General features: G+C 39.9%; 1 protein-coding gene across 6 annotated transcripts in view; it reads left to right on the forward strand.

Moving 5' to 3' along the window:
- Nucleotides 1-13,637, forward strand: part of plch1 (phospholipase C, eta 1) — a 59,372-nt gene extending 45,735 nt beyond the window's left edge. For 3 of the 6 annotated variants that reach the window (XM_071496716.1, XM_071496717.1, XM_071496721.1), the window contains 11 exons: nucleotides 1,107-1,201; nucleotides 3,142-3,239; nucleotides 3,343-3,522; nucleotides 4,467-4,574; nucleotides 5,638-5,762; nucleotides 6,072-6,156; nucleotides 7,059-7,205; nucleotides 7,634-7,713; nucleotides 7,869-7,928; nucleotides 8,460-8,847; nucleotides 9,684-13,637. In XM_071496716.1, coding sequence (XP_071352817.1) covers nucleotides 1,107-1,201; nucleotides 3,142-3,239; nucleotides 3,343-3,522; nucleotides 4,467-4,574; nucleotides 5,638-5,762; nucleotides 6,072-6,156; nucleotides 7,059-7,205; nucleotides 7,634-7,713; nucleotides 7,869-7,928; nucleotides 8,460-8,847; nucleotides 9,684-12,439 — 4,122 coding nt within the window. In that variant the 3' untranslated portion in view covers nucleotides 12,440-13,637. Of the gene's footprint in view, nucleotides 1-1,106; nucleotides 1,202-3,141; nucleotides 3,240-3,342; nucleotides 3,523-4,466; nucleotides 4,575-5,637; nucleotides 5,763-6,071; nucleotides 6,157-7,058; nucleotides 7,206-7,633; nucleotides 7,714-7,868; nucleotides 7,929-8,459; nucleotides 8,848-9,248; nucleotides 9,277-9,683 lie in introns of all 6 variants that reach the window. The other 3 variants (XM_071496719.1, XM_071496720.1, XM_071496718.1) reach the window with 3 other exon arrangements.
- Nucleotides 13,638-15,919: the final 2,282 nt, after the last annotated feature.

Below are 15,919 nucleotides of genomic sequence, written 5' to 3' on the forward strand. Positions count from 1 at the left end.
TGTGCTCACACATGGTACGCGCCCTAACCACTCGACTACCAGGCCGCCCAATCAGTGCATTTCTGTATGTCAAATTCTTACTTTGAGTAAGTTCTGATTGAGTCACCTACGAAGACAACAATCAAGTTTTCCCCTAAGGTTACAATATATAACCTTCTACCTAAAATTTTGTTTGCTGTCTGTTATATAAATGGGTAGACAAAATACCTCTCAATATAATGCAATACAATTCAACACACCAGCACCACAATGTAATCTCAAAAAGGATGCATGTAGTTTCTTGATGTAGTTCCTCTCTAAGGTATGTGCTTTAGAAAGCTGCTAATGGTGTAGGACCTAAGAGAAATGCTTATAGTGCAAATTATGCTTGCATTTGCTGTTTTCTAGTCCTTCAGGTTTTTAAAAATAGAGTTAGCATCAGTTCAATTTATCTTTCATTTTATGGTATAGTATTATAATTTTTCCCACTCTGATTTTATTCCTCTAGCCATTTGCTTTTTTTTTTTTTTACCTTCTTCTTGCTCTCATCTGTTTACCCACTCACATCTCCTCTTCATTCTTTTATGTCTCCCTCTTTGCATATTATGCATCCTCCCACGTGTGTGTATATATATGCGTGCAAGCATGGTTGCATGTAATCTGTTGGCAAGAAGCCTAAACCCTGTAATTACTGTAACCCTCATCCTCTTCTCAACTCCACTTTAGCTCTAATAGAGGTGTTGCTTCTCTCAGAAAAAAAAACAAAAAAAAAAACACACTTCGCCAGATACACACTTGCTATAATTACATACACTATACCTTAAACACCCACCGACATGCACAAACACACACTCAGACTACTACTACAATAACAACACTATGAATCACACAGTAGCCACTATTAAACACACACAGTTTGCTAAAGACACACAAGCACTAGCTCCTGCTCTGCGGGTTTGTGTGTAGGTGGTATCATGTATGATGTGTAACATGTTCATCAGGATATCAACTGAAGGGAGGGATACAGGCAATACTTTCATGCTTTTCAACCAGCAAACAAACTGTTGCAATATTACCTTTGTTTTTTGTCATATGTCCCTGTCTGTGTGTGTGTTCCGGTTGTCCAGAGGCACTCCAAATCCAGGCTGTCATGCCATAGCATGGGCAAAGAGGAGGACGGTCAGGAGAGGTCTGGGAGGGAAGCCGGAGGACAGTTCAACAGGTGACCTTCCACTTGCTTCACCACCACAATGACAATTGCTGACAACTGTGAGGCTTGATGGTTACTGACTGCTGGGAGCATTAAACAATGCAGGGCATCAGTAGAGCCATGCAGCCACAAAAGCTTCTCCAGTAATAATTTATGTTCGTGTAAGGTGAAGAAAGACTGCAAAGGAGGGAATCCTGATTACTTATGATTTCTTCTTCTCTCATGTAAAATCTATATTCTCTCAGATGAAAAGTGTAAAATCCTCACTTCTCCACTTTTCTTAGATCCCTGTGCTATGTTCATGCTGCATTTACTGCTCAGTTATAACTTCCTGCTCAGACCAGATTTTCTTTCAGACTATTTTCATAATATTTTAATGTAGCAGGCCATTTTACTCACTTTCTACATATTCTGAGTGCAAAAGACCAAAGACAGGAGCGCCTGGGATGAATGAAATTGAGGCCATGACAAAAATCATCATCATCACATATAGTGTCATCATGCAGCTCCAGTGGCTCATAACTGGGTTTATCATGTATGTACTGTATTTTTGTAAAATATGGTCATCCACTCACTGCAGTGTTATTTTATTAGAGATTTTCTTTTCTTTTTTTACGTACTTTTAAAGGTCCCATATTGTATAAAGTGAGACTTCTGTCTTTTTAGATTATAAAGCAGGTCTAGGTGCTGTATTAATACTGTGAAAGTGTCAAAGCGCTCAGTCCACAGAAAAATGCTCACAGTCCATATTTAGAAATGGTTCCTTAAAGCAAACCCATCAGGACTTCTGTGACTTTGTGATGTCACAAAAAAGCAGTCACCGCTCTCAGCCACCCCCCAAGCCCAGCCCACCTGATTTGGATTCTATGAGCGTTTACCTGAAATCTGCTATATTTTCATTAAATCACTCAGAAAACAGCCAGCCAATCAGAAGAGAGGTTCAGATTCTCTTTTGATCTGCCCACTGACCCGTTGTTAGTTATGTTTTCTCCTAATCTGAAAAGTAAATAGTGCATATAGCTTTGAAAAGAATAAAAATGTAGTATTTCCATTTGAAATGTAATTTTGTAAAGGTATAATGTAGCATCAAATTGGAATATTAAAGTACAGCACTTCAGAACTGTAGTTAAATGGAGTAAATGCCCTTGGTTAATTTTCACCATGGCCTATCCCACTTTGAGTTTTGCTTGCATTGCATCCACTTTAGTATCCCACTGAACATCTCCACTTCTGCAGTCCTCCATCTTTCCTCAAGCATCATTATATACTTTCTGTTTACGTTATTATTGAAAAAAAAAAAACAGATCTGAGTCACTAATGAAGGAAAAAAAGAGTCAGTTTTCATCTGGAGCTTGAACATAGCACAATTTCCTTTCACACACATTCTTCGTCCACCTCTGTCTCCTTTTCCCCTTCTACCTTTGTGAGTGAGAACTGAGCAAGACATATAGAAATTCAGCTGTGTTTCCTCCATCAGTCACTGTCTGTGTATAAGGCCTTTGTCTCTCTTTGTTATCCCAGTCGCTGTTGCTGGTTGCATTCATACATGCATGTCCTCGGGATCTGTCACAATACAGATTCCTGCAAGCATGCATCTGAATGGCTATGTGGCCGACTGTTGTAAGACAGCCGTGTGCATGACTGCGTGTGTGTAGTTGTATGTGAGTGTCAATGTCTGTGTCTTGCTGCACTGCATGCGCTCTGGTCCCTATTAAGCTTTTTGCCTTTGATGCTCTTTCCTGTGGTTTGCAAGCTGCCTATTTGATGAACAATTCTCTCTTGCCTGATTTGTTTTTGCCACCATAAATACTAAGCATGGGTAGATGAGTGTGTGCATGTCTTATTTCATATCCTTTTTACTTTCCGTGTCTTACATATCTTTACATAAACTTACCCACTCTCCTACTCTGCCATCTCTTGTAATTGTTTTTTGTCATCTGGCAATGTCTTAGGGGTGGAAGGAAGAGGAAGACGATGAAACTGAGTAGAGATCTGTCAAACCTGGTGGTATTCACCAACTCTGTTGCCTCCCAGGAGTGCCTGAATGAAGGTGAAATGCCAAAGCTCTGACACCTGCACACACAAGCAAATAGACAAATTGCAATATTTCCCTTCAAGACATTTTCTCATGACTAACCCATGTTTCTCTTTAGGTACTCCAGGTGATGTTCTGTCATTCAGCGAGACCAGAGCACAATCTCTGGTCAATCACAGAGCTGAACAATTTCTGGCTTTTAACCAGAGGCAGCTGTCACGGATTTATCCCTCAGCCTATCGTATCGACTCGTCCAACTTCAATCCCCAGTTCTACTGGAATGTGGGCTGTCAGCTGGGTAAGACAGCTGTAAGCTTTTGACCTATTTAGAGGTTGTCTGTTAATGAAAACATCAGGTGCCTTCCCTTTAGCTACATACCTGTCATTACATATTAATTGACACTGCATACCAAATGCATGCACACACATACAAACAGACTTAATGTGTGGCCTGCGCCTCACACACTTCATTTACACATATCACATAGTGTAGTTAGTTAATGTGTGTAATGTGTGCAGGGCTTAATGGGCACGAGTGTTAAGTCATACCAATTAGCCTCCACACTACATAGCTACTCAGTTGTGCAAGGTATGTGTGTATGTGTTTGCGTGCTGTGTGTGAGTGAGTGTGAGTTTATTCATAGTGTTACATTCAGAACAGGAATTTCTGAGGATTACAGAGAAATACATCAGTACATAGAGCTGGAGCTAAATATTTTAATCTGAATGGAAATGAACAGCATCAGCAAATCCAAGATCCAAGGAATCCCAGCCAATTAAATTTTTTAAGTTAAATTCAGAGAGTGAAATTGGTCTTTTAATGTTTAAGAAATCACTGTTCCAGGTGCACAAAAACAGAAACAGTTACAGGGAAGAAAAGAATGAGGAGAAAAAATGCCAAACTCTCTAGTAAATTATCTTTGAAGCAGTGGTGATTCATCCTTGTTGCTTCCATTTTATTTTTAACTTGTTTCCTTTCTCATCTGTTTTACTAATTACGATTTCAAGGTTGTATGAACTCACACGCTTAATGAATAATAGAATGAATGAATAAGCCAAAGAGGAACATTTGATAAAAGGAAAAAACACTGACCCTGACTGATCCTCAGTTTCACAGATTGTGTATACTACAGCATTATCTGGATAATAATCGAATCATTGGATGACATACTGTAAGTGTGTAGAGGTTTAGAGACAAATAGTGACTAAATAAAATATCCTTCCTTATTTTTTCTCTTTCAGTTGCTCTGAACTACCAGACTGAGGGCAGGATGATGCAGCTCAACAGAGCCAAGTTCATGGTGAACGGAGGTAGTGGCTACGTCCTCAAGCCCCCTCCCATGTGTAAAGGTACTGCAAAAAACAGACTGCATGCACACAAAGAAGCTCAAACACATGCATAGGAGCTATTGTTTGTTCATATAAATAACACAGATTTTCAGTTTATTTGTTGTGATTTGATCCATGACATAATAAGTTATAGGCTCAGGTAGAGCATTATGTATTTGTAAGAATGGATTGCATTGTTGCATTTATCTCAAAAATATATATAATGGGATACAGGGATTTTTAAAGTTAAAAAAAATTTAGAAAAACTGATAATGTTGCAAAGTTCAGGATTAATACAATATGTAACATGATATTGTTGTATTATTTTATATATCAGAAAACTAACTAAGTAAGTAACTAACTAACTAACTAACTAACTAACTAACTAACTAACTAACTAACTAACTAACTAACTAACTAACTAACTAAATCAGTGATCAAGCTTTTGAACTCTTGATTTCCAATTAAAATGATAAAACTTATTGTATATTCAATATATTCCGTGTATGCTGGCATCATTAAACCTTACCTATTTTGGGTTAGAAAAAAATGCAAGGAGACACAAGACATTTTTTTGGTACACAGTTACGGGAAATAGAAATAAGTAATAACTTGTGTGATATAAGTTTTCCTATTTGCCGTCATTGGGATCTCAGCAAGAATTTTTTGGAGTCCCGTCAGTTTGAAGTATGTCTTTCCCTTTCAAATCCCATTACTCCATAGACTTGCAACAATGTTCTTTAACATCTATCCAACAAAGGAGTTAGCTACACAGCAAAGCAGAGACATGAGAGATTTTCATGGCCTTGCTGCACATGTAGTTTACAAAACTGTATGATGCAATGCTTACTGAGAACACAACATGTGTGCTTTCCAGTGGATATGAATGCAACTGCAGTCACGCACATCAACATAATCTCATCAGTTCCAGAAATGAGAATGTATCTCTTATTTTCATCTTTGCACATTTTATATACAAATATATGGGAACCGGAACAAACAAGAATCAGAGAGGGTTTAGATTTTAGTCTTGAGTGATGATATAAATCAAAGTTCTTACTCTGCTGTCTTCCATTCCCTCCAGGCTCCTTCAACCCATTCAGTGATGACCCACTTCCAGCTTACCCCAAGAAGCAGCTCATTCTCAAGATCATTAGTGGACAGCAGTTGCCCAAGCCACCAGACTCCATGCTGGGGGACCGTGGAGAGGTAAAAACACAGCAAAACACACACACACACACACACACACATACGCATGCACACACACACGCACACACACTGTTTGCTCACATTCTCCATCTGTCTTTTTCTCTCCCTCCTTCTACTGTCTCACAGATGCACACACACTCATGCAATATTATACTTCACTAGTCAGAAATGTTCAACTTGTTTTTAGTTAAAATTGTATACATGTATGTATACACACACACACACACACACACACACACACACACACACACATATATAAAGTCATAAAATAAAGTACAGTTCATTTTATTGCCCTTTCTCCTCTATTAGATTATTGATCCTTTTGTGGAAGTGGAGATCATCGGTCTTCCAGTTGATTGCTACAAGGAACAGACACGAGTTGTTGACGACAATGGTTAGACACCCACAGATCAACTTACACTAAACAATACCACAATATCAATAATACTGTACATGCACTGAACTATTGAAAGGGGGGGCGGAGGTGGGGGTGGTGGGTGGGGGGTTCTTTTTTTCTCTTGTCATGTTTCCAAACTGAAATGAAAAACATCCAGTCCAAATTATTCCAACCCCTAAGATATTAATACCTTTGAATGCCCTAACTAAGGATTGAATAAATGGGCTGACCATATCTGTGCCATTTTCTGAATTATTTCTTCAATGTTTATATTGCATTGATGCTATGACTGTTTCACTGGTCTGCATCAATGCAAACTTTTATCACTATTGCCTTGCTTTTATGCTGTATCACCTACCTGTTTTTTCATCAGTAAATTTTTGTTCCTCTGAAAAGTGCCAGACGAAGAGTATCACACTGAAAGCTATTATGATCTGATATCATCTCATCTCTGTGAACATCAAATAATTATTGTCATCATTCCTAAAAAGAACAACAAAACAAAGCAGAGATACAGATGCTGCATTTTACTTTGGGCTGTGGAGCCCTGCTGGGATCAAAAGTCTGATTTACTAATTAGAGGCATACAGCAGGTACAACAGAGCTGCTGGTGTCACCCCTAACATGTCCCCACAGATGAGGGCACCCGGCAGGGGGAGGGGAAAAGCCTTCTCTGGGAAAGGTTATAGAGCCCTGGGAGATCAAGAGTATTATAAGATTAGTGTGCAGTGCATTGATCCATGAAATACAACATTTGACACATCACTTCTACGAATGCCATCTTTCTTTTGAAAGTTTTTTGAACATCTTGCTGGATGGACAGTACATATGTGATTGAATGAGACACTGATTAGACAGGTCCTAATTATAATAAGTATATATGTGTGTATTTTCCTCAGGTTTTAACCCTGTATGGGAGGAGACCCTGTCCTTTACACTTCACATGGCTGAGGTGGCTTTAGTGCGTTTCCTTGTGTGGGACCATGACCCGATTGGACGGGACTTTATTGGTCAACGGACTGTTGCCTTCAGCAGCCTGATGCCTGGTCTGTGCAGGATTCCTCAGCCTTATCTAAAAAAAAAAAAAAAATGAAAGTTTTGGATATGAATGATATGAACTTAAGAGGGGACATAGATTGTCACTGGCAGTTAGAATCAGTTTTAGTTCTGCTATTTAACACAAATAGACAGACAGATTCACCAACACACACACTAACACTCAAACACTAACCTCGTGGCTTTGGCCATGATATGGCTATAGGGCACATTATCCTGTGCCTCATGAACCATGATTTGTTTGATATGTAAAAGACCTGTGGCTTGGCAGATTTTTGCGTTGCCCACATCCATTAGAGTTGTCCCCTGAACACCTGATGCCCTGCCCTCAGACAATGACTACACAGTCCCCAGTTTGATATCTTTTTTTGACTCATTCTCAAACTTACATGCTTTCTCCCTTCATGTCCAACAACAGGTTACAGACATGTTTACTTGGAAGGGCTGACTGAGGCTTCCATCTTTGTGCATGTGTCAGTGCATGATGTATATGGGAAGGTAGGTGCTGTATAGTCCTGGTGATACTTTAGAATTCCCCCTGTGAGCCTCTTTTGTCAACTGAGATTATATTTTGCAGCTAAACAGGAAAAAAGTGTTTCACTGACCACATCAATCCATTGAAGCTATGCTCCTTCAATCCTTTGTCTTTCTAGTGGAGCCCTCTAGTCCTGAACCCCAGCTTTACCATTATGCACTTTCTAGGATCTAACAAGGTATCCTGATGCCCCTAGGCTCTCTGTGGTGCTGCATGAAACAGTAATGCATGATGCAAAAGTACAATTTGTGTTCAGCTGTATCTTCAATGAGTTGTTTGTGTGTGACATTAAACCACTGAGTCATACAGTTTGCTTATAAGGTCAGTTTTTATTCAGAATTGTTTCAACTGTTGTTGTGTCACTGTCATCAAGGATGGAATAATTTGAAATATAAGCATGCATCATCCACAGCACTTTCTTGCATTTTGTTTGCTGTGGTAATTTAAGGAGTAAGGGTGCCATCTATAGGCAATGCATGTAACAGCATGCAATTGTACATTTGCTGTTAACTAAATTCAATACGCTGCATATCTTTTCATTGTTTTCATGAAAATTAACACTTTAACTTCAAACTGTAATTTGTAAAAACTTGTGTTCAGAAGTGCACCCTGGTGTATAATGTCTGTCTAAGAAGAACATTTCCTCTGCTCTTTGTCGATATCTTTTCCCTCACTTATTTCCTTCTTACTCTGTTCCTCCTCCCTTTAGGGTCATCAGCTGAGAGGTATCCGTGGTTTGTTTAACCGTTCCTCCAAGTCCTCTGTGGATACAACCTCTGGTGGCCTTCGGAAACGCTCCCTCAGTGATCACCTCCTGCGGCGTACAGCCAGTGCCCCAGCAAAGGGACGGAAGAAGACCAAGATGGTTCTATCAGAATCGGTGGCTTCGATATCAGACCAGAAAAACGGCACAGGTGCAGGGACAGGAGGAGAGGGCGTGTCAGGGAAGGAAGGAGGAGTGGAGAAGCGTCTTCAGCCCCGAGCCCCCCTCATCCACAGACCTATCTCCATGCCCTTAGACAAACTTCTGCAAGGACAGCTATCCCTCTGTTCCCCAGACATGGGACAGCATGATATGGGTGGAGACACTGTCATTGGTGGGTAATTTCCTATCACCCCTGTCAAAGAATTAAACATATTTTGCTATTTTTCAAATTACACCAAAATTACTTTCATTCTAGCATAAGAAATCATTATCAGTTACTGGCACACATCAAGCCTCAGTAATCTGTGTCATTAATTACACTCACTTTTGCCTTAATAATATTTTTTTGTGATAAGATGCTTGGAGTTGACATGTCTTAAAGCAGCACTTTGCCTTGAATTGCTTTGCACACTGATTGATGTCAGATGTAACTTTTTTTCTGATTTCTCTCCTTTGCTTTACTTATCCTGCTACAACTACCTAATACTCATGGTATATGTACATGAGCCTACTCCCCATGATACCTTAACATGCCTTTTCTGTCCCATCTTCATTTGTTGTGCTTCTTTATAGTAGAGAACTGACTAGGATGTTCCAGCAGGTAATCTGAAATACCTATTGTCTGAAGATTGCATCGTTCAAAAACATATCAGTATTGCGTCCACCCAGTGTATTTTGTATTTTGTTTGAAAGTGGTTTGAGAAATATTGATGTGTCATTTGATCCCATTTGACTAAGCCAATTCCATTTGACCATCTCTTTCCTAATCTGATGTTCGCAAATGTGGATTCTTCCTTTTTTTTTTTTTAACCTCCACAGCCACATTTTCCAGCTTCCCCTTCACAGTTGTATTTGGTAGTCCATTTGTCTGTGTATTGCTACTGCCTTGTATTGGCTGGACTGTTAATTGTTGTCATGTAATCGTTGATTGGCTCAGTGTTCAACATCAAATGGTACTATACAAGCCTATGTTCATTAATCTTTTTGTTCAATTATCTGTGTCCACAGGAGCTTGCCCCGTCAACAGGCCTAGGTCCTCCTCTGTGGACCCTCTCATTGAATCATCCTTTTCTGTCGAACCAAGCGTCTCTTCCCCGTCTAAGACATACAGAAATAAAGTATTAGGCCAATCAGAGGAGGCGTCTTATCTGGTTATTGGTGGAGGAGAAGTAAGAAAGGAAGAAGACTATGCTAACTACCAGTCAGGAGACAGTGGAGTCAACATATCAAAGATCATCTCCGCAGGAACAGAGAAAAACTGTTTGGTCTTACCTTCTGCGAACAACATGAGATCAGATAAACCTGAAACATCATCAAACAGCACAACATTCACAGTTGCACCATCAGTCTCCTCATCCTCCTCCTCTGCCCCCTCCTCTGTGGCCCCTCTTTCTCCTGTCGGTATGGACTGTGATCTGAGGAGTCCCACTTCTTTGCATGACAGCACTATCTCCAGACTCATTGATGCTGTGTCCTTAGGCAATGAGCAGGACACACGTGGCTCTATTTCTGCTCTTATTGGTCAATTTGAAAGCACTGTTGACCAAAATGACCTCACAACACTATCTCATGATCACACTCCTTCCCATCACTTAAACTTCAGGCTTACCACCCCTAAAGCGCTGCAAGATTTAAGGTCTCCTCTCAAGACCAACACAGCCCCTCTTAACAAGAAACAACTAATATGTCCCCAACAGCTAGCTCAAATAACAAATCATGTAAATGATAAAATCCTTTCACCTTGCAAGATTTCTCAGACTGATACACCTGCTCCAGCCCTCTTCTCTAGCCCAGAAACTGCTGAGCTTGAGGAGGTGTACACCATTCTGGATGAGGAGGTGCTGTTGCCTGTAACAGTGTACAACCTGAGCCAACAGACAGTCCATGTTCAGGCAGACACTATGGAGAGCATGCCATCAAACAGCCTGCGATCCTCTCCAGCAAAAACGGTTCAGGTTTTAAGGAGGGGGCACAGCGTAGGTTCGGATGAAATGCTCAGAAAGAGGGGCGGAAGTGAAGAAACTGAGGAGGCAGAGGAGAGTGTATATGAAGAAGTGTATGATCCCCCAGCACCAGTTCATGAGATACCGGAGATAGAATGGGGTACTTCTAAAAGGTACATGAGTTCTTCGGTAAATGACAGTTTTCAGTTTCTCCATAACTCGGTTAGAAATGCTTTTGCAGAAGTGGAGATTAATGTTGATGAGGAACCACTGGATATGATGCTGGCCTCACCAAGACATGGCAGCCAATGGGAGGGGCTCATAAGTCCAACCAAACGCCATGCTATCTACCAAAACCATGAATCCACTCCCAACTTCTCCCAACAAAAGCAGTCTTCGTCATACCATGATCCCCAGCAAGGGTACCCATCACATGCATCTCCAGTAGCACTTTCACAGTGTTCCTCCCCAATGAATCAACCTTCCTATCAGCTATCCAATCATTATCAACACCAGAACAACTCCCAGCCTTCACCATTCCACAGACCTGTTAACTGTAGACCCTCCAACCCTAGCCCACAGTTTCAGAACAACTACTCCATTCCTCAGGGCATTTCTAACGCCCTTAACAACAGCAGGGACTTCAGCACTTCCTGTACACAACAGAGGAGCCATAGTGGCAGCCAGATTCTAAACAGGTCTCATCAAAATAGGCTAGGGTATAAACAGATGGAGAGGGAGCCAGTACAGTGTTTTCACAAAGGTTTCTCCTCTTCTGAAAGCCTCCCTGGTCAGTCTGCTGGGTCTATAAACATCTGTAGAGACAGAGGGCTATATTCCCCTTCTTCAGACTGTGATGCAGTATACAGCCACCTGGACTATGACTGCATTACGCCCTCATCAGAATCTTCAGGCCCTCAAAACACCAAGTCCCACAGACAGAGTAAAACACAATCACAAACCCTGAAGCAGTCGTGCAACCAAAATGTTTCTCTCATCAATCCTAGGCACCAATCACAGCCTGAAACAACAGTTTCACTTCACTCACATTTAAGGCCTTTATCAACTCGTTCCCAGCCTGCTGCAAATGACTCCACAGTCCCCAGCCAATGTAAGTCCAAGTCCCTGGGAGACCTGACCTCTGAAGACATATCATGCAACTTCCAGAGCAAATACCATATCATTAGTCGCAGTTTCATCACTCCTCATATGAGGAAGCAAAAGAGGATGGGTACTATGGGGGAAGTTGCTTTCCAATCACAATCTTGTGACCCACTTACAGAACAACTGCGTAAGCTGGTCAGTCTTGAGGGGGACGACAGTGACAGAGATAGGCCCCAATCTCCTCAGTTGCATCATGAACCAAAATCCCCACTTTCACAGCCCCAGGCAACAAGTATGGCTCCTGTTATTCCCAGGGATGCAGATGATTCCCCTCCTCTCCTTACCCGTCGCCTATCTTCTCGAAGTCAAAGCCGAGTGCGTCACATTAACAGCCGTGCCCGTGAAAGGCAGCAAGAGGCTCTAAAGCCTCGGGCAGGTGTGGTGATCAACAGTACCACAGGCATTGGTGGAGTGGTATTGAGGAATAAACCAGCCTCACAGAATCCACCAGCTAACAGACACTCAACAGGTTCTTACATAGCAGGCTACCTTGGTCAGCTGGAGGACAGGGGACTTCCTGAAGGAGCTTGCACATCATTACGTTATGGAAATGGGGATCATTATGGCGATCGGTACTATACCGATGACTCTCTTCCAAATGCAAACTCCACCCACTCTGAGTCAGAACCTGAGGTCTACTTCCTGCTCAGGCTGTAGCTCTGATCAAAACCTAAAAAGAGATTAGAATCAACCACTGATTTTTGATAATGTTCAATTACACCAAAAGCCAGAGGATTGTGGAAATATAGACTTGCTATTATTTGTAAGTTATTTTAACAGTTGAATAAATCTTATTTGGGCTATTTCTAGATAAAGACATAATCTGTACAATATCAGTGAAACATCACTTATAATCCATGGTTGGATCAGACAGCATGAATTTCCTGTATGAAATGTCCACTATTCAATAGTGAATGGTCTTTCTAGTCTGGCAGTGTATTGTCTATATTCTGCTTAATGTGTTAATGTACTTGGGAACTTTGATTCCCTCCAAATGGCTTCCTAGACTGATTGTACGGATACTTGTTATCTTTGTCCCTGTGATGTACTGTCCAAACTACGTACATTAAGTATGAAGCAAAAAGAAAAAAAAAAGAAAAAAAAGAATTGGGTTTTAAGCAGAAAGGGAATGTCTTTCTTTGTATCATTTGAATGTGTAGTATAATCAAACACCTACTTTTAATAGATGGGATTCATCATCTTTTCAAAGATGAAATGTAAGTCTTCCTTCTGTTTTCAGTGGTATTTCTTTATTTGTGTTGTGTGTAAATATTCTTGTCATTGTTTTTAATCCAAGATTGATTTTAGTTGAGAAGCAATTCTAACTGTACATTTATGTTTGTGCATGTTACCTGTGAACATGTCAAGCATGACTATGCACCAGTTTATACAATAGATGTTGCATCACCCAACAACATTTGCACACAACAAATAGTTGCATTGTGTACAATGGAGGACATAGGCTTGTTTGTAATGGGTGCAATACAGTACATAAACTTCTGTGCTTGGACTTGTTGCTGTCTATAATTTGTAGAATTTAAAAACATGATTGCAAATTTTAAAGATTTGGAGTTTAAAGGTTTTTATTTTTATAATTGCTTTGATACAGACTGCAAAAATGATCTCTTGTTGGTTCTGGTTATTTTATTTTGTATTACTTAATGAAATGAAAAAAGCAGAGTGACAACGACACAGGGCAAGGCTGAGAAGGGGAGGGTGGCGAAGCTGCAGTTTTTTAAAATTATTGTTTCAGTGTTACACCATCCTTTTTTTCTTTCTATTGTTGCTCATTGGAAGACTGTGAGCATTTTCCTACCAATGCAATAAAATACTGAAATATTTGATTTCAAAAAAATTGCCTGTTTATTTCCTGTTTTACTCAAAGTGCTACATAGCAATCCAGAATGCAGCTCAAGCTCAAAATCTATTTATTAAGTCACAAACAACCTCATCTTTTCCCATATGGCACCTTAAACATAATGGGATGTAATTGCTCATGAAATTACTGTGTAATAGAGCTGGCAAACAACACACCTGTTGCTCTGGGCATATAATTCCCCACACTGGTTCCAAACTAGACTGCCACACTTTGTTAAGTCTAATGGATCAATTACAATACCATATTCCTTGGAAATCTCAGAGAAAAGAACACATACGGCTCGATGATCACTCACATGTTTGATCTCCACTTTTCAGCTCATTAAGATTAGAGTTAGACAGCGTCCCAAAACATTTCACACATTTATCCTGAGGTACAGTATGTCATTTACTTTGGGTCATTCAAGTCATTCACCATTATATTCAGAGGTGGATAGTAATGATAGATTGTTCTTGTTGGTGTAGCTGTGCATACTTTTTACTCACCAGAGTAAATTTCACATCACTTTTACTCCTTCACTTTTGGATACATCCATCGTGCTATTTTTATTTAGGCTATTCATTATTTTATCAATTCGTTCACGTTATCTTAAAAGGCAGGTGGTCTGCTGATCCTAGGTCTGCTGGTGCTCTCTGTTATCCAACCACAACCATGCACCCTCATGACCCTGAGCAAGGGCAGAGACGCCCAGATGCACACACCCCACAGGAAAGGAGACACACCACTCAAAGACACCAGGCCCACTGCTTTAATCTTTCAGCTTCTGAACAGACAAGAAGGAATAAATACAATTAATGTGGTTACACTAAAACAAGCAAAACAATAAGAGAAAGTAAAATAAACAAACTAAAATAAACACAACATACTACATAAAATGATAACAGCTTAATATAGCCACCACTTATTTGCAATTTAAGCAAACCTCACAAAAAAGTTTTACTTGTAACATAGTCAGACATGTAACTGTAAATTAGAAATAAAATGAACGTAATAAACCACATGATCTACAAATTAAGAAAGTAGATGATGTTTCAGCCCACTCACATTCATACAACTTATACAGTTCAGGCTAAAAGGGACTAATTTAGGTCAGCCCACAGCAGATGAAAAAGCCTATGAAAAATATATAAAAAGACCAAACGATCTGAAACAAAGCCAGCTTTAACTACCACTGGCTATAAGCAAAACAGGAAGCTCTTATATTATAGGCTCTTAAACTGTATGTGCACAAAGAAATCAACTAATTCTACTTGTTGATGTCAGACATTAGTTCAGAAAAGATGTGACATCCTCCAGTAGCTTACAGACAGTGCATTTTATCAAGTTAAACCACATTATAGGCTAATCAGTACAGGAGATCTGTAATTACTATGAGTTAGGAGATGTTTTTTTTGTCGGATTCATTACTACTGAAATCATATTGTGGCCAGACAAACCAGGCACAAAACTGTTTCACTTAATTAACCAGAGGAAAACCATCTGGCTTGAAATTACGTCATAAACACATACAATAAAAGAAGTGAGGGAAAACATATGAGTATTTTTCTTCCTTTTTCTTTTACTTCTGAAGGTGTTTGTTACAAAAGTCATTTTTAAGTAGAGTAGATACTTTTGTGTGGTCACTGAGGTAGTTATTCTGATGACTACTTTTACTTCTACTTGAGTGCTTGTTTTTAGTTACAGTACTTTTACTGGAGTACAGGTTTTGTTCTACCAAAGAAACATACAATACACACATACATACACCCTCCACTGCTAGCTTCATGCAGGCTAATCACTAGCATTTGTTTGTTTTTCCAGCATCACTCTAGAGAGGGATAATTTTGGGTAGCGTGCTGCATGTGTCATCAGTTTTACTTCCTTGTAAAGGCTTTACACCTGTGATAAATACTCACATCAACACCTCACTCGTGCAGAACAGGGAGGGGGGTATGTTAGATCCAATTTTTTAGACCTAACAATTTACCATGTGAATGTTCTTTATTTTTGCAGGAAACTGACATGGTGTGATGATGTTACATTTGGGCATGTGGAAGTTCTTGGGCTTTATCTTCGCTAACAGGGACTGTTGAACATTGTCTATGGGGTATCTGCATTTTTTCCAAGCTTAATGCATTCTGTTGTCTGGTTTGATGAAGCAGGTTTTAGGTGATTTGTGCTTTACTTAGACTGAATCTATTGCACTTCTGGTTTATTTATATTTTGTGACTCAGATAACAGTTACCTAAATGTTTTAAATGTCCAGAGCAGCTGTATCC

The sequence above is a fragment of the Trachinotus anak genome, unplaced genomic scaffold, assembly GCF_046630095.1.
Source record: "Trachinotus anak isolate AG129_WGS33_773 ecotype Australia unplaced genomic scaffold, CSIRO_AGI_Tana_v1 ptg000014l, whole genome shotgun sequence".
NCBI lineage: Eukaryota > Metazoa > Chordata > Actinopteri > Carangiformes > Carangidae > Trachinotus > Trachinotus anak.